Raw genomic sequence first — 22,500 nt, forward strand, 5'->3', positions numbered from 1 at the left:
TGTGAAATGCATTTCATTGCCTCAGTACTTGTACTCTCTGCAATGACAATAAGTTCAGTCTAGTCTACTATTATATTATATGATATTAAAATATTATATTATATTATACTATATTCTCTTATATTCTATTGTTATATATTGTATTGTATTATATAATATTATATTATATTGTTATATATATCATATTATATTATATTGTACTATGTTTTGTATATTGTACTATGTTGGGGATGGTAGCTCAGGAGGTAGAGCTGGTGGTCTAGTCATCTAAAGGTTGCTGGTTGGATCCCAGGCTCCTCCTGCTAGCATGCTGTAGTGTCCTTGAGCAAGACACTTAACCCCTAATTGCTCCTGATGGCTGCGTCCGTCGGTGATTGAACAATTGTAAGTCGCTTTAGATAAAAGCGTCTGCTCAATGTAATGTTTTATTCTATTGTTATATTATACTATACTATATTGTATTATATTCATATCAAAAGCACGAGGAATGAACCCTCTGAGCCTATCAGATTGATTTGTCTCTTATTATAGATTTTTATTTTTAATACTTTAAGTACGTTGAAGATCAAGTACTTCATATATACTTTTGCTGAGATAGAAATCTCAATGTGGTATTTTCACTTTGAACACAGTAGTTCTTTGTCAGTATAGGTCCTTCTACTTCAGTAACAGGTCTCATGAGTACATTTTTCAATTTTCAATGTTTCCCCCAAATAACGTCAGTAATGATGTTGCTTCTACTTTTGCTTTCCACAAACTAGACGGAGGCGACCTGTCATTTACTATTATTATATATGTTTCTATCATGTTTGAGGAAGTACATAAAAATGATTTAACAATGTCATCTATTTGTTGAGTTTAAAATAACATGTTAATTCCTCCGACATGAGCTTCCTGGGTTCATCTGGTTTTACATCAAATATCACTGTTTTTATGATAGAATACCATGTGTCACGTGTCTTTAAATAAATAAATACTTTTCCCTCAAGCTGTAACACAACATTGTGCTTAATGACGTAGCATAGACCCAATGAAATGAGATATGACGTAGTGGTTGGAGGCTGTCTCATGCAAACACAGCTGGTGTAGTTTCTTGTTGGTGTAGTTTATTGCTGTAGTTTCTTGTTGATGTAATTTCTTGCTAGTGTAGTTTCTTGGTGTAGTTTCTTGCTGGTGTAGTTTTTTGCTGGTGAAACTTATGCTGGTGTAGTTTTTTGCAGATATTTATTGCTGGTGTAGTTTTTTGCCGATATAATTTATTGCTGGCGTAGTTTCTTGCTGTCATTGGGTAGAATTTGGAGAAGCGGGTGGAGATGTTTCCCCTCCCGTGTCCTGCGCTCTCATTGGCTGCAGCTCGTAGCTACTCTCATTACCAGTCACGACCCCAGTCTCAGGGACACGCAGCGAGTGCTGTCTCAACTGGTTAGAAACCGACCTGCTTCTGATCACGCGCCAGGATTAAAACCACACTGTGATAAGAGTTCGTAAAAATTTTTATTTTATATTACAACATACCATTGTCACTGCAAAAAGATTTTTTTTTCTGTGAGCATGAAATAAAATGTAAATAGAAAAGGTGAAAATTCCAGATATCAAAGTGATTTTATATAAAAAAAACACAAACAAAAAAAACCCCACCAGAAGGCACTGACAGACAAACATGGAAACGGTTCGGAGGAAACGTTGTTGAAGCAGGTGAGTGAGGCGCCTCCTCCTCCTCCCAAACTCAACCTTTACACATCTCCTACTTCACGGGGGGGGGGTACCTGATCAATCAGATTATTATTATTATTTTTGGAGCCAGAAAAAATATCTCATTGTATTTCGAGAATAAACATTTTTAGAACAAAGTTGAAATTTAGGGGGAGAAAAGGTGAAATTAAAGACAAAGTTCAACAGTGAAATCAGAATGAGGGAAATAAATACTTGGTCTAAAATCTCAACTTCTACGCTTTTTCAATTTATTCACAAAACGTTGTTTATTCTACAACTACAGCGGCTTCATTTCCATTTATTCTCCAGATACAGTCGTTCATATTTCTTCTTGCCGGCCCAAATACTCAAAGAAAGATGAAAAAAACAAGGAGGGAAAAACTGTTTGTTGACTTTCCAATTGTCAGGCAGAAAGAAAAGAAGAAAAACAAAAGAAAGAAAAGAAAGATGCAGTGACCTGAACAAAGTCAAAATAAATTATAAGGTGGAGTCTCTCCACCCTTCACTGCGTCGCAGGTTCCAACACCATCGAGGAGGCAAGGAGGGACATGTTCTCTATCCATCGCTCCCTCACCCAATGCTCCATCATCCATCGCTTCATCACCCCCACCCCTCACTACGTCCATCCTTCCTTCCTCACATCTTCCTCATCACCAGTGCGGTGGCCAGCACCCCGGCCAGGAACACGCCCACCGTCTGCCATGTGGGTGTGCCAAAGTAGGAGCGGATCCCGTCCTGAGGGCGGAGCGACGTGACACCGTCAGCACACGGAAGGAGGGAACAGAAGGAAGAAGAGCAATAGAAGGTTGTGAAGCCAGGCTGCTCACCCAGCCGCCCTGCTCCTGGATCCAGCTCATCACATGCTCACGCAGGTAGTCCATGGTCCAGGAGATGATGGTCCTCACCAGGTCAGGAACGTTGGTCACCAGCGCCTGGGAGAGAGGCTCTGTTCAGGGTGATGACCATAATAATAATGATAATGATAATGATAATAATAATAAACTGACAATAACAATAATAAACTAAAAATAACAACAACAATAGACTAATAATAATAATAATAATAATAATAATAAATGAATAACAATAATAAACTAATAATAATAATAAACTAATAACAACATTATAAACGAATAATAATGATAAACTAATAATAAACCTATAATAACAATAAACTAATAATAACAATAATAAACTTATAACAATAATAATAAACGAATAACAATAATAATATACAAATAATAATAAACTAATGATAAACTAATAATAATAATAAACTAATAACATTATAAACGAATAATAATGATAAACTAATAATAATAAACCTATAATAACAATAAACTAATAACAATAATAAACTTATAACAATAATAATAAACGAATAACAATAATAAAAACTAATAATAAACTAATAATAAAAACGAATAATAACAATAATAATAAATTATAAAAAACGAATAGCAATAATAAACTAATAATAAACTAATAATAACAATAATAATTAACTACTACTAATAATAAATTAATAATAATAAACTACTAATAATAACCTGATAATAATAATAAACTAATAATAGCAATAATAATAATAACCTAAAAGTAATTATTAATATTAATAACAATCATATCAATAAAAAAAACAAAAACAACAACAATAACAATAATAATAATAAAAAGTAATAATATCAATTATAATGATAATAACAACCCTAACCCAACAATAATATCAATTATTATAATAATGATAACAAGAATAATGAATAATTTAAAAAATAATATCAAAAACAATAATAAACATAATTTATAATAATAATAATAATGTATAATAATAATTTATTATTTGTATTATTAATTTATAAATAATAAAAAATAATAACATTAATAATTAATAATAATAGCAATAATAATAATAATAGCAATAATAATAATGAATAATAATAATAACAAAAATTAACTATTTACATTTACATTTAGTCATTTATCAGACGCTTTTATCCAAAGTGACTTACAAGGGAGAATAACATTCAAGCTACATTGCAACAGAAACATTAGTGTAACAATAAATAAATACTGCTAAGTAGTGCTCAGTAATTGTAATAATAAAAAATAACAACAATAATAATAACAATAATAAAAATGTTTTTATTATAATAATAACAATTATTATTATAACATTTAATGTAATTATTAATATAATAATAATAATAATAATAATAAAACAATAACAATTATTATTATTAATAATAATAATGATAGTGTTTTTATTATTAAAAGAGACTCATTTTTTAATACTGATCAAAGCACGACTCCTCTAGTTGAACTGACTTTAATGACAAGTCGACAGGCGAAGTAGAACAGCGCCACCACGCGGCCCCAGTTGAACTTCCCGTCGGAGAAGATCTCCACAGCGACACGTAGGAAGACGTCCTGGGTGGGGCACAGCGCCGAGTCGTTGATCATCCTGGGGCAGGGCGGGGCGGGCGGGGCAGGGTGTTATTCATCAGATAACAAACTAATAAAACAGTAAAGACTTGTGGAGAACTGCAGGTACCGCTGGAGCTCCGTGTTGCCATCCAGCTCGTCCCCAATCTGCTGCAGGCGCTGCGCCAACTTCCTGTGGGCGGGGTCGCACAGCTCCGCCCCACCCAGCTGCGACCGCGTCACCGTTGCGCTGTCATCTCCATGGCGACGGATCCGCTCGTAGATGAAACTGAAAGAAATGAGATAAAAGAGGATTTGAAATGTGTGACGTGTGTGCTGTGGTGTCTCCCAGGTGGAGCTGCTACTCACTCCTTTAGCAGAGCTGCTCCCACGTCAAGAACCTCGTCTCGACCCTTCCCTGCAGCAACCAGGAAACAATCATTAATAATGTGGAAATATATTCACCATGGATTAGAAGCGAGAACAGTCTATAAAGTTAATCATATGTAAGATATTCATATTATAAAATAGTCATATTCATATTATAAAATAGTCGTATTCATATATAAAATAGTCGTATTCATATATAAGATAGTCGTATTCATATATAAGATAGTCGTATTCATATATAAGATAGTCGTATTCATATATAAAATAATCGTATTCATATATAAGATAGTCGTATTCATATATAAGATAGGCGTATTCATATATAACATAGGCGTATTCATATATAAGATAGTTGTATTCATATATAAAATAGTCATATTCATATATAAAATAGTCGTATTCATATATTAAATAACTGTATTTATATATAAGAGAGTCGTATTCAGATATAAAATAGTCGTATTAATATATAAGATAGGCGTATTCATATATAAAATAGTCATTTTCATATATAAAATAGTCGTATTCACATATAAAATAGTCGTATTCACATATAAAATAGTCGTATTCACATATAAAATAGTCGTAATCATATATAAAAGTCATGTTCATATATAACATAGTAGTATTCATATATAAGATAGCAGTAGTCATGTATTAGATAGTAGTATTCATATATTAGATAGTAGTAATTATATATAAGATAGTAGTATTCATATATAAGATAGTAGTAATCATATATAGATAGTAGTAATCATATATAAGATGTGATATTCATATATAAGATAGCAGTAATCATATATAAGATAGTAGTATTCATATATAGATAGCAGTAATCATATATAAAATAGTAGTAACCACATGTAAAATAATAGTAATTGAGATGTTCCAGCAGCTCAGTGGTAAAGTACAGAGTAACAGCAGGAGAATGCATACAAATTCACTATACACACACATATATATATACATATATATATATATATATATATATATATATATATATACACACAGATACAGACAGACAGACAGACAGACAGACAGGCAGACACACACACACACACACACACACACTGCTAAGTGCAACGGTGTGAAGAAAGTAATAAAGCAATAGTACTTGTAAGAATAAACAGCATCATTATTTCCATAAACTATGTCACCGTGTTATGAACACAAACCCCAGACTAGTCCTGCATCCTCACTGAGGCTAACGTTAATGCTAATGCTAAACTACGCTAAGCTAAGCTACCTCCACCAGCTGACTGTCATCCACTCCCGTTTAGCTTAACACCCAGACCCGGACACGCAAAGCGCCGGTACAACGGGTCAATGTCCTGACCGCGCAGGGCCTCCGCTCCGCTGCCCCCATTCGGTGTGGACAACAACGGGCTGATCAGTGGCAATCTGACGGTTTGTTGCTGCTTTACCTGGGTCTCGTCCCGCCGCCGGAGCCGCCATTTTGTTCTGCTGTTGTCGCCGCAGCCGGACTATGGTTCTTAACAAATATTTAAAAATAATATTTGAATGAAAAAAACATACTTCATATCTAATTTTAATTTCATTTTATAATGAAACCAACTTCAACTGTTTTGGGTTTGGATTATTTTATTTTGTCTTATTTCCTTTTGTTTTCCTGTTTCCTACTTGTGCCCTGTTGAGTTTGTCTTTATTTTTATTTTTATGTTTTCTTTATTACTTTATGATGTTTTCTATTTATTTGTTTGTATCGTTATACTTCATTCTCTGATTATTAAAATAATTTATGAAAAATCTGGACGTGACGAAAGAAATCAAGGTTTGTCGTTTGCTGGAAACGTCACACACCACGTGTGTTCGTGTGTAACGTCCTCTTCTTTGTCAAAGTGTGAAATAATTATTATATTATTCAATTATTATGAAGTTATGATTCAATCTTTTTATCAACAAAAATGACAATTTACAAATATTCAGGTAGTACATTAGCAGTACATACAGATCAGATTTAAACAACACAAATACACATGGACATAAAGTAAAAATATTACAAGATAAAACAGAAATACACACAGAAATGAAACCATTCAGTCAGAGGATTCAGGGGGAAAGTTCCGTAATGTTTAAAAATTTCAATGCGACGTTTTGTTGTCGATTTGAGTGTAGAAATCTTACTTTGTGTTTTACAACGTTTCTCTTTGTGAATTTTAAAAAGGTGTAAAATTACAGTAAAAAGACGTCGCCTTACGTTCGTTCCTTACGTCACATCCGGTATTCGCCGCTCTTCCTTCCGCCGTGCGCGTGCCCTGGCCTCTTTACGACTCGGCTTGGAAGATGGCGGACGTGCAGGTCTGTTGGGGAGCGCGAATGTGCCGTCGAATGTCCCGGGCGGCGCGGCGTGTGCGGGGTCTAATTGCGTCGCGGTAACACGCCTTTCACCCGCCGCGGTCACACCTCGAACCGATGGAACTGAACCTTTTCCCGTTCTCGGATCTGCGTGACCGCGTGTACAGGCGGAGCTTAGCATCGTAGCATTTTAGCACCGTTAGCTAATGCTAATGGCTAGCTCCAGTTCGGCCCTCTAATGCCTCCGTGTGAGGGGGCTTCACGCTGTGAACCGCCGGTCGTGTCCGTTCCACTTGACGCTAGTCGGACACAACTTGTTGAGAACGTATTTTGAGAACGCGGTTGTCTGTTGGCGGCGTGACCCTGGGACGGTAGCGCTCAACGCAACGTGTTGATATGTGAATGTCGTGTGTCCCGCAGACCGAGAGGGCTTACCAGAAGCAGCCCACCATCTTCCAGAACAAGAAGCGCGTTCTCACCACCGAAGGGGGCAAGGAGGCCAAAGAAAAGTTGCCCCGCTACCACAAGAATGTCGGGCTTGGCTTCAAAACCCCAAGAGAGGTGATGAGACGGTGCCGCCGGGACACAGCTGTGATCCGCACATGATGTTCTCTCACGATGGTCTTCAGAACCTTCCGGTGTTGACACTGCCCTTTGGCGCAGCTGATGCGACCCAGCGAGAGGAGGATTTTCATGGCTTTCTCCCATTTACCAAATGTTAACGGTTCCTTTGTGTCTCCTCCAGGCTATTGAAGGCACTTACATTGACAAGAAATGCCCCTTCACCGGAAACGTCTCCATCCGTGGCCGCATCCTGTCCGGTCAGTCCGATGTACTTTCTGATTCGAGGTCGACGGCTGGTCTACAAGTGATGTTTTCTCACGATGGTCTTCCAAGCCTCCAGGCTGTGACGACGCTGCCCAATGGCAATGCTGATGTAGGCCGGTCTGTCCACCTGGTCTCCCTGTTGTAGTCTCTGTTGTCACCGTCAATTCAGCTAGAGCTGGAGCAGGGTTTTAATAGTCAATGAATTGAAGGGTTCGCAAATGGATCAAATCTGTAAATGTATCAGTTGAGAGAAGATGTTGAAGATGCTGTCAGAAAAAATGAAACTTCCATGCCTTTTAGTCCTACAAGTCTCTAATTTGGTCTTCCCTTATACCACCGGCAAACAAGCGGTGAATATCACTTGGGATGGGTTGGTCATGAGCTAAACACACTGGGATTTGGCTCATTTGAGTGTTAAATGGAGGATGCTGCAGCTTCATGTCAGGATGAACCTCTGGGACGTTGTCTTTCAGGTGTCGTCACCAAGATGAAGATGCAGAGGACCATCGTGATCAGGCGAGACTATCTGCATTACATTCGAAAATACAACCGCTTTGAGAAGAGGCACAAGAACATGTCTGTCCATCTGTCCCCTGCCTTCAGGTGAACCTCCACCCCCTGCTGTCAAATGTGTTGTGTGACTTGTCACTGTTGCTAACTCCAGCATGTGTGACGCTAGCGGGCGCTGCACCGGCGTCACCGCACCCTTCCTCATGGGGGTGTTGGGTGCAGCTTAGATCGGCTGCAGATGATGCTTTTCTCACGATGGTCTTCCAAGCTCACGGAGCTTTGACGACACCGCCTTACGGCAACACTGATGCAGCTCCGACCTCCGCCCGAAGGATCTCAAGTGTTCCGTGCGACGGAACCTCGGCTCTAAACATGTTTGTTCCCGGCAGAGACGTCACCGTGGGCGACATCGTGACGGTGGGAGAGTGTCGGCCGCTCAGCAAGACGGTGCGATTCAACGTCCTGAAGGTGACCAAAGCGGCCGGCGCCAAGAAGCAGTTCACCAAGTTCTAGCTCTGCAGGAACTGGGCCGCACCGTCAAAATAAATGAATTGTCTTACCCAACCTGTTGTCTTGACTCTGTTTGGGGAATCCTCTGGGTGCGGCTGAGGTCTGGGCAGCATAATGAACATGTCACACAGGAACTGAGATTAAAATCTAAATTGAGGGAACATTTCCTGTTAGTAGCAATTTCCATTTTCTCAAGCTATTATCTTGACCCTAAAACAACTTGGTTAATGTCGAATGCTGCACCTTGTGAGTTCCTCTCCCAGGAGATGACAAGTCTTTGGCTCAACGGCCTCAGAACCATGAGGTTGGTACCAACACCACATCCACCCTGATCCCAGCTCCTCAATCTGACCATCACAGCTCAAGGCTTTTATGTGCAGGTCTAGAAGATTCATCCCATCAACGTAACTTTGGATTTTGTCTGAACCAACTGGACATCCAGTGGCGTGGTCCATCCACCCATACGGGAAATCCAAGTTCCAAAGGTGAAAATCCAGTCTGGGATTTAGAACCATGTGGATTCAGAAATCACCCACCAAAGGTCTGCCAAGTGCGTTTTCATTTCCCCTGTATTTGTCCTTTTGTTTCTCTACGGGCAATTAGCATGAAAAATAAAAATTGCCATGAAATAAAGAACTGAAATAGCCAAATATAAAAAGCTACAGAATAGAAAACATCTGTGCAACCCACAATAACATGTTGTGAAGCCCTCCAGTAATTTCCCCTGGTTTCCCTCAGGAAGCTGCTTTGAAACGTCTGAATATTTACTTTTCTCTACAACAAACAGATGGAGGCGTGAGTAGAGAAGCACATTAGACTGCAGAGGCTCCACCACATCTACAAAACCTGCTTTTAAAACAGGCTTTATTCTGTACTTCACATGTATTACCATCACTGCCTGGTGTGTTGATGTAGATTATGTTGTAATTCTCATTTAGAACCATGGTTCTTTCGGCGACATCACAGGTGGCTTGTGTTGAGTGGCTGAAGAAAGGCTTTATTCCAAGGAAATCTATGAAGCTGGAGGAAATTTCTTCCTTCTGTCTCCACTGATTGGGACTGATGCTCCACAGTGTGATGGACTTGAAGTCCTGTTCCAAGAGCAAAGGGAGAGGAAAGTAGCTGCACAAGGTCCAATGCAGCCCAGTGTTCAGGCCCCGTTCTCAGAATCTCTGGACCCCTGCTGGGAAACAGCTTTCTGCTGCACGGAAACAAGGTTCTTTACCTTCCCTTCCGGGTTCCACCTCAGCTCGTCTCGGATCAACACTGGAATCCCCAGAAGTCGGAGCGGAAAACACCAAGTGACGCAAGGTTCTGCTGCTCGGAACAACGCCGTTACGATAGTCTCTGCGGTTCTCACGGTGGGTTTAAGTGGAGCCGCTTCTCTGTCGGGACTCAAAGTCCTCTAAATGACCATGTGGAAAACTATGAAACTGAGAATAAAGTCAGAATTCTGAGGAGAATGTGTGGGAGTGCAGGACAAATTCATCTTGAAAAGTCTGATTTTATTTGTTCATTTCCTGCAAATAGAGCTGAAGGTTTCATGAGTGTCTGGTTTCTATCTCTGCACAATATAATTAGTAATGTTTCATGGTTCATATCAGGAGTATAATGCCTCCAACTATTATATCAATTCACAACATCACATGCAGTATACATAGATATGTTTTACTGACCGGATCAGTCAGACCACAAAATATCAAACAAAAGAAGCATCATGTTGAAGTCTTCACTCGGTATCATACTTGATTCTGTGAGTGTAGTAGGATAGAGCAGCTGCTTCTCTCGCATGGAACATGGTTTTCCACACAACTGAACATTTTGTCCCATTTTGTTGGGAAAGAAATGGAACAAAAAAAAGCAGGAAAAAAAACTGTTGAGTAACAGTTTGGAAGAACGCTCCAGGTGGGAGTGGTTTGGTGAAGTGGAGCAGAGTCTGTTGATCTTCTGAATCCTGAGAAAGAAACGAAGTTTTAATCTGAACAAAGAAGAGTCAGAAGATTGAAGATGACGAGCAGGAGGTTGACTGCAGCTCTACTGTGTCTAACACTGGGTGAGTTCCTGTCAGAGGGAGGGACAGACAGACAGGCAGACAGACAGACATAGATCAGAGACACTGACGCAGTAACTGATGTTTTTTTTCAGTCAGTGCTGTGGTCGAGTGTGGCCCCCTGGTGTCAGGTTAGTGCAACTGCTTCTCTGCTTCTACACACACACTTAGGACCTCAGGTGACAAAATTACTTCCATTAAAATGCTCCTCAGCGAGCCTGCGCCTGGTGGGTGGAGATGGTCGGTGCTCCGGGCGGGTGGAGCTGCTCCACCAGGGCCAGTGGGGAACAGTGTGTGATTCAGGATGGGACATCTATGACACCGCGGTGGTGTGCAGGCAGCTGGGCTGCGGTCCTGCTCAAGACATCCGCACCAATGCGTACTTTGGGCGTGGCAGCGGGAAAGTCCTGATGTCCAACGTGAGGTGCTCTGGATCAGAGGACTCTGTGTTCCAGTGTGGACACCGGTGGACTGGGAGCTTCAGGTGTGGTCACCATAGAGACGCCGGGGTGGTCTGCTCAGGTAAAAACAACAAAAATAACAATCTACATCAAATTTTGGTTGTATTGTGCTGGTGCCCGTTTTAAACTGTGGCCCTCTCTGTGATGTTTTCTTTATAGAACAGGCCCAGCTCAGGCTGCAGGACGGGTGGGGTCGCTGTGCGGGCCGGGTGGAGAAGTTCAGGTGGGACCGCTGGGGCACGGTATGCGCTGGTGTCCACAGACTTTATGACTGGGACATGCGACACGCTCAGGCGGTTTGTAAGGAGCTTCAGTGTGGTCAGGCGGCCAGTGCAAAACGCGACGGCTTCTTTGGCCAGGGCCAGGGAAACATCTCCATGGCCGACGTCAACTGTTACTACAACAACATGGTTTTCACTCAATGTGAAGAGAGCTGGATCAAATCCAACTGCGGCCACGCCCAAGATGTTGGTGTCGTATGTTCAGGTGAGCAAAGGAGGTTTTAGATATTTCATCTGCTTTATACGTAAGTGCATTCCTCTGGGCTTGACACCTCTCAGGTGAAAATGTTGCTTTTGGTGAAGAAAGAAAGAAGAATCCAAAAAGCTCTCTTTGCTCCAGCGGCAACATTCATGGAGCATTCAGAGCAGTCGAATGAAGTTTGTCCTCGAAGCAACCGATGATGTGCTTCCCAATCTGCTAACCTGAGTCAGGTTGAACCAGGTTGGATCAGGCTGTCAGAACTGAAGCATCTTGTCAGGTTGTAGGTTTAGTCGCTGCACTTGGCATGATGACCAGTTCTCAAGTCTTTGTTCTGGTTGCTTTGTCCGGGAGGGAAGCAGATGTTTTATGCAAATCCATGTTCCACATAACTGTGTCCGATAGGTTGCGACGCGGCGGGCTGCTGGGAGAGGAGTTTGGCTAGATTGGGCCTCTGTGTATAGCTTCCTAAATTTCAGCACAAGGGCAGTAATGTCAGATCCTGCGTACAACTGAATGTGGGAAAGATCATTTTTACGTATTTCAACAGCCATTTATCACCCAGCAGCCAGACTGGCAGCTTCCATCAGTGGGAGTGTTTCCTTGTCTATCTGCAGGCACGATCCGGCTGGAGGGCGGGGCTGACCAATGCGCGGGCCGAGTGGAGGTGTTGTATAACGGCGTGTGGGGGACGGTGTGCGATGACGAGTGGGACGTCAGTGACGCTGAGGTGGTCTGCAGAGAGCTGGGCTGTGGACCAGCACTCCACGTCCAACACTGGCCTCACCCCGGAGAAGGCAGCGGAGAGATCTGGATGTCTGGAGTGCAGTGTTCTGGGGAGGAGGAGTCTCTGACCCGGTGCCTTCACAACGACTCCACGTCCCACAGCTGTGGACACCAGCAGGACGCTGCCGTGGTCTGTACCGGTCGGTGCATTCAAGATCTTGTCGGATAAGAAAATCGATAGAAAACACTTGTTTTTAAGTCAAAATAATCCCGTATCTACCTTGAGATGTTATCAGTTCATGATTTCATCACAATCTTTCTTCCTGTCCCCAACAGATAGCGTTAGAGTCCGTCTGTCTAATGGGGCAGACCGCTGCTCTGGTACAGTGGAAGTGCACTACAACGGCCAGTGGGGGGCGGTGTGTGCGGCCGGTTGGGACACCACTAACACTGAGGTTGTGTGTAGACAGTTGCGTTGCGGAAGGGCCATGGAATTTAAGATGGAGACTGTCTTGGAGGGTGGAGGAGAGGTGTTGATGTCAGGGGTGAGATGCTCAGGACATGAGAGCTCTGTAGCTCAGTGTCTTTACAACCAGACCGGCCCTCACTCCTGCCGCCTCGGCCACAACGTCGCAGCCTTCTGTTCACGTAACTTCACTTTGCATCAGTTATCAGGAAAATTAGCTTGATTGGTTAATTTTGGAAATGACAGGTCAGCTGTTTTATGTATCAAACTGTCCCTGCGTTTTCCCTTCCTGGCAGCTGATGTTGAAATGCGTCTGGTGAGTGGCCTTCACTCCTGCTCTGGGAGGGTGGAGGTGAACTACAACGGGAGATGGGGTCGTGTGTGTGGTGATGGCTGGAGCTTGAAGGAAGCAGAGGTCGTGTGCAGGCAGTTGAATTGTGGTAATGCGGTCAAAGCTCTGAACAGCTTCTTTGGTATCGGCAAGGAACCGGCCATGATGCATCGTGTCAAATGCTCAGGAAATGAGAGCTCAATCTCTCTGTGTGAAAATGAGGGATTCGGAACATCTTGTATGGGAGAGCATGCAGCGTCTGGTGTCATCTGTTCAGGTCAGTGTCAGTATTCATCCTCATCACTCCACCTGTACAGTATATAACCTGTTTTCCGTACACTCAGTCCTGGTCAGATCGCTGTCTTGTCCACTGCGGCAATACTCCTATTACTAATACGTCATCAGACTACCTGCTCTACTCAACCTACCTGCCTTGGTCAGTCCTGCCTGATCTTCCTGCCTGCCTGACCTTCCCCGCCCGCTATGTAATCTCCTTCCTACCTGGTCTCCCTGCAATAAATCCTTGATCCTTTGCACCTACTCCTGAGCCTCTGTTATGTCCTGCATTTGGGTTCAACAGACAGCATGCATGACAGTATTGTGACAGGGACGAGTTCTACCTGTAAGTCCTTCACACAATGAAGCAGTGCCGTTGGCTATCCTGGTTCAGCCCCGGAATGAGGATGACTCATTAGGATGAAGTCAAGTCCGTTTTTTTTTGTCCGTAAATCCCTTAAACAGTCCAGTCTCTTTGGGCTTCATAAGATTCACATTTCACATAGAAATCAATCGCATCAACTTCCACCCGTTCAAGTAAAACTACGAGAAAAACCTTGAAGGGGCCTCAGAAGGAGGAATCTCCCTTCCAGGGCGGCCAGGCTGCAGTTGATGCTCAACGGCCAACGTAATTAGATTTCAATACTATAATAAGTCTTGAACTAGATAATGTACTTTTTTAGACAGTATGTGAGTCTCTTGAGCTGGTGCATGGCACAGCAGTAGAGTGTTATTATCAAGATTCAAGATTCAAGATTTTTTATTTGTCACATTCAGCCCATAAAAAATCTTGAATCTTGAATCTTGATAATAACATTCTACTGCTGTGCCATGCACCAGCTCAAGAGACTCACATTATCATGGATAATACAACAGAAATGACAGCTATGAACTATAAAGGTAGAACAAAGGGTCATTGAATGCTTGACTTCACCTTTGAAAGCTTTCCCTTCCAGGTCCCGTCAGGCTGGCTAACGGAGCCAATATATGTTCTGGCAGAGTGGAAGTCTATGATGACGGCCAATGGGGAAGTGTGTGCGATGCCAACTGGCGCCCAGCGCTCGCAGATATAGTCTGTAGACAACTGGACTGTGGGACGGCCGTGGGATCCCAGAGCAAGGCTTTTTCTGGGGAGGGCGGCGAGAAGATCTGGATGGCTGGACCACAGTGTTCTGGAGAGGAGGAATCCCTCACCCTGTGCCTTCAGAACGCCTCCACCACACACTGTGGACACCAGCAGGACGTGCGGGTCACCTGCTCAGGTGACCAACTGACCTTCTACACAAAGCACTAGATGTTCAGGTGAGGTCACAGCACCTTCTATTTCTTTCCCTGACTTTGTTTGTGGTGTTGCAGTGAACACGGATGTCAGGCTGTTTGGAGGACCTGACCCGTGTTCTGGGCGGGTGGAGGCTCTTTACAACGGGGGTGCGATGGTGTGCGTGGAGGGCTGGAACATGGCTGCCGCCCGGGTGGTGTGCAGGCAGCTGGGATGTGGAACTCCGCTGGACACATCCCGATACAGCAGCGAGTTCACCAAGAAATCTGGAGCAAATTTCAGTTTATTTGATATGAAATGTTCTGGTGAGGAAGACTCCATCAGATACTGTAACCAAGGAACATGGAGGCTTGGGAAATGCCCCCTTGATCTGACAGCCGTCGTCACCTGTTCAGGTTATTATTATTATGATTATTATGATTATTATGATTATTATGATGATTATTATTATTATTATTATTATTATTATTATTATTATTATTATTATTATTATTATTATTACTATTATTACTATTATTATTATTATTATTATTATTATTATTATTATTATTATTATTATTATTATATCACTAGTTATATATTTAGAATAGCTTGCATCTCAATGTAACACAGTGGACAGTTTTTACAGATAGTATATTGCCATAGCGCCCTCTTGACTATTGAAATCTAACCGCCCACCTCACGTGTACCAAACAGTGTTAGTGTTTGCACAGATCAGATCTGCCTTTTTGTCAATAACCCAGGAACCTGCTGCCAATAGGTGGTGGATTTCATTTAGGAAATTCAGAAATGTCAAGTTAATACAAACCATTTTTTTCAGGTTGTGGCAACGATGATGACACAGTGTGTTCTGGTAAGGCATGAATGTTTTTTGGAATATTTTTGCACATTATTTGTTCTTCAAAACTAAACACTATGTATGTGTGCAGTGGAGTACACATCCTAAATGGAACCAAGAAAATTCAATTGGAATGATGCCCATTACAATTTATGTTCAAGATTCAAGATTCAAGATTCAAGATTCAAGATTTTTATTTGTCACATACATATACATACTTCCATACATATATGCAGTGAAATGTAATGCAACGCACCCGGTGATAGCACACAAGAAGTCCTAGGAAAAAGTACTAAAATAAAATAAAATAAAAAGTAGAAAATTCCTTTCTAATAGACCGACTAACTGACTCCTAAAACGTAATACAGTAAGTGGAATACTTATAGAATAAGATAAAAAATATATAGAATAAAATACAATAAAAAATAAATTGAAATAAAATGGAATAGGTTGAAGGAATATGCCTATGTATATACAGATATGTGCATTTAAAGTGGCATGTGAATTAAAGTGGCATGTGAATGTGAATAGTGTGAGGTAGTGTTTGGGATAATACAGCACAGTATACAACAGTACGGCGCAGCAATACGGCATCACGAACAACCCTGAACAGTGATACAGTATGCGGTACAGTATGCTACATGTTCTATTCATTTCAATGTAAATAAAGTAAATTAAGTGTTTTTAAGAGATCTTTTATTTAAACCACAACAAGTCAGCTCAATCAACCAGCCTGAGGTCCTGAAGGACTCCTCTAGACAGAGCTTTTATCAATGTAGACCATAATGTTTTGAAACTGAAAGTCCTCTTCAGTAAATGGAGATTCTCAGTGAGATGGTCAAAGCAGGGACCTCCATCAGTTCTCCATCATCTTCTGCAGACCAAATTGAGCTGAGTCTGGTGGGCGGCGTCACCCGGTGCTCGGGCACGCTGGAGACCTTCTACCGCGGCCATAAAGGTCGGCCGTGCTACGGGGACAGGGAATGGCGGCACGACTCTGTGTGCGGCCTGCGTATTTATACTAGTGGTGAGGTGGCGTGCAAGCAGGTGGATTGCGGCCCCCCCATCACTATGCTCCACAGACCTGTTGCCGCCGAGCCGCGCAGATCGCTGAATATCATCTGCGATGGACACTCCAGCAACCTGACGCAGTGCAAGATCATAGGGTTCGACTGCTCCTCATATCACTACTTCGCTGGAGTTCAATGCACAGGTGAGATTTGTTCCTCGCAGCACTTCGGCTTCACTTCACACAGGGTTGCATCAAAGTGGAAAGTATTGAGAGCTGGACAGTCGCTGTCGGGTTTTCATTGAAGCAGACATTTTGATGAGTTGTTGATCTTGGTTGTCAGATGCCGTGAGGCTGGTTGACGGTCCTGATCGCTGCTCTGGAAGAGTGGAGGTGAACTACGACGGGCGCTGGGGAACGGTGTGCGATGTAGGCTGGGACCTGGACGACGCTGAGGTGGTGTGCAGGGAGCTGCGCTGCGGCAGGGCTCTGAGCGCCCGGCGGGGAGCCTACTACGGCCCAGGCACGGGGAACATCTGGATGAACCGAGTGGGCTGTTCGGGGGAGGAGGGCGTGTTCCACCGATGCCCCCACGACGGATTCATCGAGCACGACTGTGGTCACCATCAAGACGCTGCTGTCATCTGCTCAGGTGAGGAACAAAAGCTCCTGCTCCGCCCATTCTGACACGGATCTCTCCTCTAAACCAAGTTATGGACGTGAACATAGTTTAGCCGCTGCTATGAAGCTTTTGTTTTAGACCCAGTACACACAGCTTTGGTGGCTGTCCTTGGTGTGCATCAAATAGTATGTGAAAAGTACTTGGATTACCTTCTACGTTATGTGAAATATTGCAGTATGCAAACACTGCACATTGCACTGGTGAATGTTTCCCACAAGGCATTGTGATGGCAAAGCGCAATGCATTGTGGGATTTTGGACCCTCTCAATACCTTTGTGCTGCATTGAAATGTTCCCCAGAGTTGTGCTGTTCATCACTTACAGGCTCTTAAATACTCAGGAAACTTCTTGACGACTTTACAGAACGACGGTCCAGCACGACCACTGACTTTGACCGTGTAGTTATAACTGCCGACTTTGATATTCACATTGATGATTCAAATGACAAGGATGCAAAAGAACTCTTTGCTATTCTGGACACATTTGAACTCAACACGTGAAGGGGCCCTTCATAGCCCGGGCCACACCTTGGACTTGGTTATCACAAAGGCTCTGAATATTTTGAATGTTTCTGCGACGGATCCTTCCCTGTCCGACCATCGTGTTTTCTGTAATATGTCCTTTATTCCTGACAGATCAAATCAAATACTGTTCAAAAACGGTAAATCAGTGAGAATTCTTGTGCACTCTTTAAAAAACGCCATCTCCATGTTACCACCTCTCACCTCAGGCTCTGCTGGTGATCTTATCGATCATTTGAATGTTACAGATGTTCTGGGAAGTAAAAAGCACCTTGGAGAAGAGAATGCCGGAAGGCAGAATGCAACTGGCAGAAAACAAAACGTCACGTTCACCCTGACACCGATAAATAGAGCCTCGCTGCTTTCAATGTACATTTGAAAAGTGCTCCAGAAACTTTTTTTCTCCAATATCCTGAAACAGAAACAGGAACGATGCACAAACCTTATTCACAAGCGTTGACAGTCTGACCAGTCCACCAACACAAACACCTCCTAATCTCCTTTCCACCATAAATTTAGTTTTAAGAGTTGTGTATTTTGTTATCGATAACATTGAAGGCTTTAGAGAAGCCGTCAAGACTTCGGCTTCAAACAAATAAACAACTTCCCGCTGTCTCCATGGCAACCTCCAGGCGTCATCAGGCTGGTGAATGGGACCGACCGCTGCTCGGGGCGGGTGGAGGTCTTCCTGGGCGGCCGCTGGGGAACGGTGTGCAACAAGGGGTGGGATCTTCAAGATGGCAACGTACTGTGCCAGGACCTGGGCTGCGGGATGGCGCTCGCTACGGAGGAGGTGTTTTTCGGGGAAGGCAGCGGAGAGGTGTTGATGTCTGCGGTCAGATGCGACAGGGATGACGAGTTCTTCGGTCACTGCAGTTTCTCTCAACCTGAAGCAGAGAAATGCAGCCACCGCCAGGACGCCGGAGTCATCTGTTACGGTACGACAGACGGTGAACCTCCCAACAGCCACCCAACACAACATGTGAAACTGTGGGAGCTCGTCCACACTCATTAATTTCAATTTGACAATGTGTCTGTTGCAAGTGTTTAAATTGTCCATAACTATTGGTGTTGCCATGTGTGTTCCTCTGCAGTGTCTGCAGAGCAGAGGGTGCGGCTCTCCGACGGGCCTGGGGAGTGCGTCGGTCGGGTGGAGGTTTTCCGTGACGGCCAGTGGGGGGCGCTGTGCGGGCGAGGCTGGAACCTGAGCGAGGCTGAGGTTGTCTGTCGGCAGCTGGGCTGTGGGATGGCCATGGAGGTCCAACAGAGTGTGTCCTTGGGCCAGGACGGGGTGAAGGTTCTAATGGACGACGTGGACTGTTCCGGGGCAGAGCAGAACCTGGACCAGTGTGCCCCCATTCCACTGGGGAGGCCAGGATGCAACCGCAGAGAGGGCGTCGAGGTGTCGTGTGCAGGTAAACTGGACAGGGTCGGTTCAGGGCGGGGTCATTCACAAATGTGATGTAATGCTGTGTCTGCTGTTGAACCTGTTCCCCGCAGGACGCGTCAGGTCGCGACTGGTGGGCAGCCGGGCCGACCGATGCTCAGGCAGGGTGGAGGTGTTTTACCGGGGGCAGTGGGGCCCAGTGGAGGCCTACAGAACCAGCAGCGAAGTGGCGAAGGTGGTGTGCAGAGAGGTGGGCTGCGGGGCAGCGGACGGCCGCACCACCTTGTCTAAGCACGACCTGGACAGCTCGAGGGCGTGGCTGAAGGGGCTGTCGTGCAGCGGAACGGAGCGCTCACTTGCCCACTGCCCCCACAGTAGATGGTCGGTGTATGAAAAGCCGTGGTTGGTTGTCCACGTCACCTGCCACGGTGAGACATCCAAGTACTACCTGTCTGCTTCACGTACTTCCAGCTGTATATATAGCATGATATAATGTACATATGTATCTCTCTGCAGGTGGTAATTTTGTGATAATGCACATTATCCTGCTAATTACACATTACTTACTGAAAAAAAGAATACTCAGACGGAATATTGATTTGAAATGATTTTATAACTAGTATGTCTAGTCCAACAGTTCAACTGGACATTTCCTCATTCCATTGTAGTTGCTATGTGGTGTCACCAGGTGGCGTTACTAGATAGTGTTAGCATTAGCCTGTAGGGGCACATGAAACCAGAGGAGGAGGAAATTCAAGATTCAAAGAGGTATATTTGTCACATACATATACATACATATGTTCATACATATACATATGTTCATATACATACATATACATACATATACGTATGTTCATACATATGCATATGTTCATATATAGTATATATATACATACATATACATGTTCATACATATACATATGTTCATACATATACATACATATACATTCAGTATGTTCATACATATACATAGATATATAAATGTTCAAACATATACATACATATACATATGTTCCTACATAAACATACATATACATATGTTCATACATATACATACAGTATCTTCCTCATATACATACATATACATATGTTCATACATACATATGTTCGTACATATACATATGTTCCTACATATACATACATATACATATATTCATACATATACATACATATACATATGTTCCTACATACACATACATATGCATATGTTCCTACATATACATACACATACATACATATAGATATGTTCCTACATATACATACATATGTTCCTACATATACATACATATACATATGTTCATACATATGTATATACACATGTATACTCCCACATGTATATACACATGTGGGGGTGGTAGCTCAGGAGGTAGAGCTGGTGGTCTAGTGATCTAAAGGTTGCTGGTTGGATCCCAGGCTCCTCCTGCTAGCATGCTGTAGTGTCCTTGAGCAAGACAATTAACCCCTCATTGCTCCTGATGGCTGCGTCCGTCGCTGTTTCAATAATTGTAAGTGGCTTTGGATAAAAGCGTCTGATCAATGACTAAATGTAAAATATAAATATACATACATATGTTCATACATATACATACATATACATACATATACATATGTACATCAATATACATACATATACATATGTTCATACATATACATACATACATATATTCATACATATACATACATATACATATGTTCCTACATACACATACATATGCATATGTTCCTACATATACATACATATACATACATATAGATATGTTCATACATATACATACATATACATATGTACATAAATATACATACATATGTTCATACATATACATACACATATGTTCCTAGATATACATACATATACACATGTACATCAACATACATACATATACAAATGTTCCTACATATACATACATATACATATGTTCATACATATACATACATACATACATATTACATTACATTACATTGCATTTAGCAGACGCTTTTATCCAAAGCCACTTACAATTATTCAAACAGCGACGGACGCAGCCATCAGGAGCAATGAGGGGTTAATTGTCTTGCTCAAGGACACTACAGCATGCTAGCAGGAGGAGCCTGGGATCCAACCAGCAACCTTTACATCACTAGACCACCAGCTCTACCGCCTGAGCCACCATCCCCTGTACATATACATATGTTCATACATATACATACATATACATACATATACATACATATACATATGTTCATACATATGCATACATATATATGCATATGCATATGTTCATACATATACATACATATACATACATATAGATATGTTCCCACATATACATACATATACATACATATACATATGTTCATACATATGCATACATATATATGCATATGCATATGTTCATACATATACATACATATACATACATATACATATGTTCCTACATATACATACATATGTTCCTACATATACATACATATACATATGTTCATACATATACATACATATACATATGTACATAAATATACATACATATGTTCATACATATACATACATATACATATGTTCCTACATATACATACATATACATATGTACATCAATATACATACATATACATATTTTCCTACATATACATACATATACATATGTTCATACATATACATACATACATACATACATATATTCATACATATACATATGTTCCTACATATGCATAAATATACATATGTTCATACATATACATACATATACATATGTTCATACATATGCATACATATATATGCATATACATATGTTCATACATATACATACATATACATATGTTCATACATATACATACATATACATATGTTCATACATATACATACATATATATGCATATGCATATGGTCATACATATACGCAGTGAAATGTCGGTGCTCGCACAGGCGGCCTCAAGGGGCGGAGCCACAATCAGGATTCTAGTTCTATAATAATATAATAGTATTTATTAAAAGTCTCTGTTGTATTAAATATAGATTAAAATCATTCTAAATGAAACTTACCTAATCCATAAACATACATATATACATATATATGTATATACATACATACATATATATACACACACACACTCATACACACACATTCACACACACACACACACACATAGATTCACACACACATATACATATATACAGTATACACACACACAAATACACATATACATTATATACATATATACTGTATACATTTATATACTGTATATATATATATATATATACAGTATATACACACACACATTCACTCACTCACTCACTCACACACACACACACATATATTTATATATACACACA

The 22,500-nt window shown here is 41.7% G+C and overlaps 5 protein-coding genes across 8 annotated transcripts in view; 4 read left to right on the plus strand and 1 right to left on the minus strand.

The window, feature by feature from the left end:
- The window catches only part of map3k14a (mitogen-activated protein kinase kinase kinase 14a), a 24,743-nt gene extending 23,728 nt beyond the window's left edge, over window positions 1–1,015 (plus strand). The window contains exon 16 of the mRNA XM_080009374.1: window positions 1–1,015. This exon is cut by the window's left edge and continues 1,013 nt beyond it. The gene's annotated coding sequence lies outside the window, so the exon portion shown is untranslated.
- A 460-nt stretch (window positions 1,016–1,475) lies between these two features.
- LOC307236827 (apoptosis regulator BAX-like) lies at window positions 1,476–5,991 on the minus strand. Its single transcript, XM_080009383.1, has 6 exons — window positions 5,949–5,991; window positions 4,504–4,552; window positions 4,265–4,423; window positions 4,039–4,174; window positions 2,541–2,645; window positions 1,476–2,448 (listed from the first exon to the last, which is right to left on the minus strand). The coding sequence occupies exons 1-6, from the start codon at window positions 5,977–5,979 to the stop codon at window positions 2,350–2,352; spliced, it is 579 nt and encodes a 192-aa protein (XP_079865509.1). The 5' UTR covers window positions 5,980–5,991; the 3' UTR covers window positions 1,476–2,349.
- An 803-nt stretch (window positions 5,992–6,794) lies between these two features.
- On the plus strand, window positions 6,795–8,742 carry rps11 (ribosomal protein S11). The gene is made up of 5 exons (XM_080009384.1): window positions 6,795–6,843; window positions 7,261–7,401; window positions 7,586–7,661; window positions 8,142–8,271; window positions 8,568–8,742. The coding sequence occupies exons 1-5, from the start codon at window positions 6,829–6,831 to the stop codon at window positions 8,689–8,691; spliced, it is 486 nt and encodes a 161-aa protein (XP_079865510.1). The 5' UTR covers window positions 6,795–6,828; the 3' UTR covers window positions 8,692–8,742.
- A 1,893-nt stretch (window positions 8,743–10,635) lies between these two features.
- LOC307237444 (scavenger receptor cysteine-rich domain-containing group B protein-like) lies at window positions 10,636–11,470 on the plus strand (the record flags this gene model as incomplete). Its single annotated transcript, XM_080010156.1, has 4 exons — window positions 10,636–10,741; window positions 10,834–10,869; window positions 10,952–11,222; window positions 11,359–11,470. Exons 1-4 carry the CDS (start codon window positions 10,696–10,698, stop codon window positions 11,468–11,470), a joined length of 465 nt encoding a protein of 154 aa, XP_079866282.1. The 5' UTR covers window positions 10,636–10,695.
- The window catches only part of LOC307236821 (scavenger receptor cysteine-rich domain-containing protein DMBT1-like), a 22,100-nt gene continuing 11,019 nt past the window's right edge, over window positions 11,420–22,500 (plus strand). For all 4 annotated transcript variants that reach the window (XM_080009369.1, XM_080009370.1, XM_080009372.1 and 1 more), the window contains exons 1-12: window positions 11,420–11,685; window positions 12,297–12,605; window positions 12,742–13,053; window positions 13,168–13,479; window positions 14,435–14,740; window positions 14,835–15,152; window positions 15,578–15,610; window positions 16,476–16,808; window positions 16,948–17,256; window positions 18,439–18,744; window positions 18,901–19,221; window positions 19,307–19,621. In XM_080009369.1, coding sequence (XP_079865495.1) covers window positions 11,478–11,685; window positions 12,297–12,605; window positions 12,742–13,053; window positions 13,168–13,479; window positions 14,435–14,740; window positions 14,835–15,152; window positions 15,578–15,610; window positions 16,476–16,808; window positions 16,948–17,256; window positions 18,439–18,744; window positions 18,901–19,221; window positions 19,307–19,621 — 3,382 coding nt within the window. In that variant the 5' untranslated portion in view covers window positions 11,420–11,477. The remainder of the gene's footprint in view (window positions 11,686–12,296; window positions 12,606–12,741; window positions 13,054–13,167; window positions 13,480–14,434; window positions 14,741–14,834; window positions 15,153–15,577; window positions 15,611–16,475; window positions 16,809–16,947; window positions 17,257–18,438; window positions 18,745–18,900; window positions 19,222–19,306; window positions 19,622–22,500) is intronic.

This window comes from Zeus faber (genome assembly GCF_960531495.2).
Source record: "Zeus faber genome assembly, chromosome: 11".
Lineage (NCBI taxonomy): Eukaryota > Metazoa > Chordata > Actinopteri > Zeiformes > Zeidae > Zeus > Zeus faber.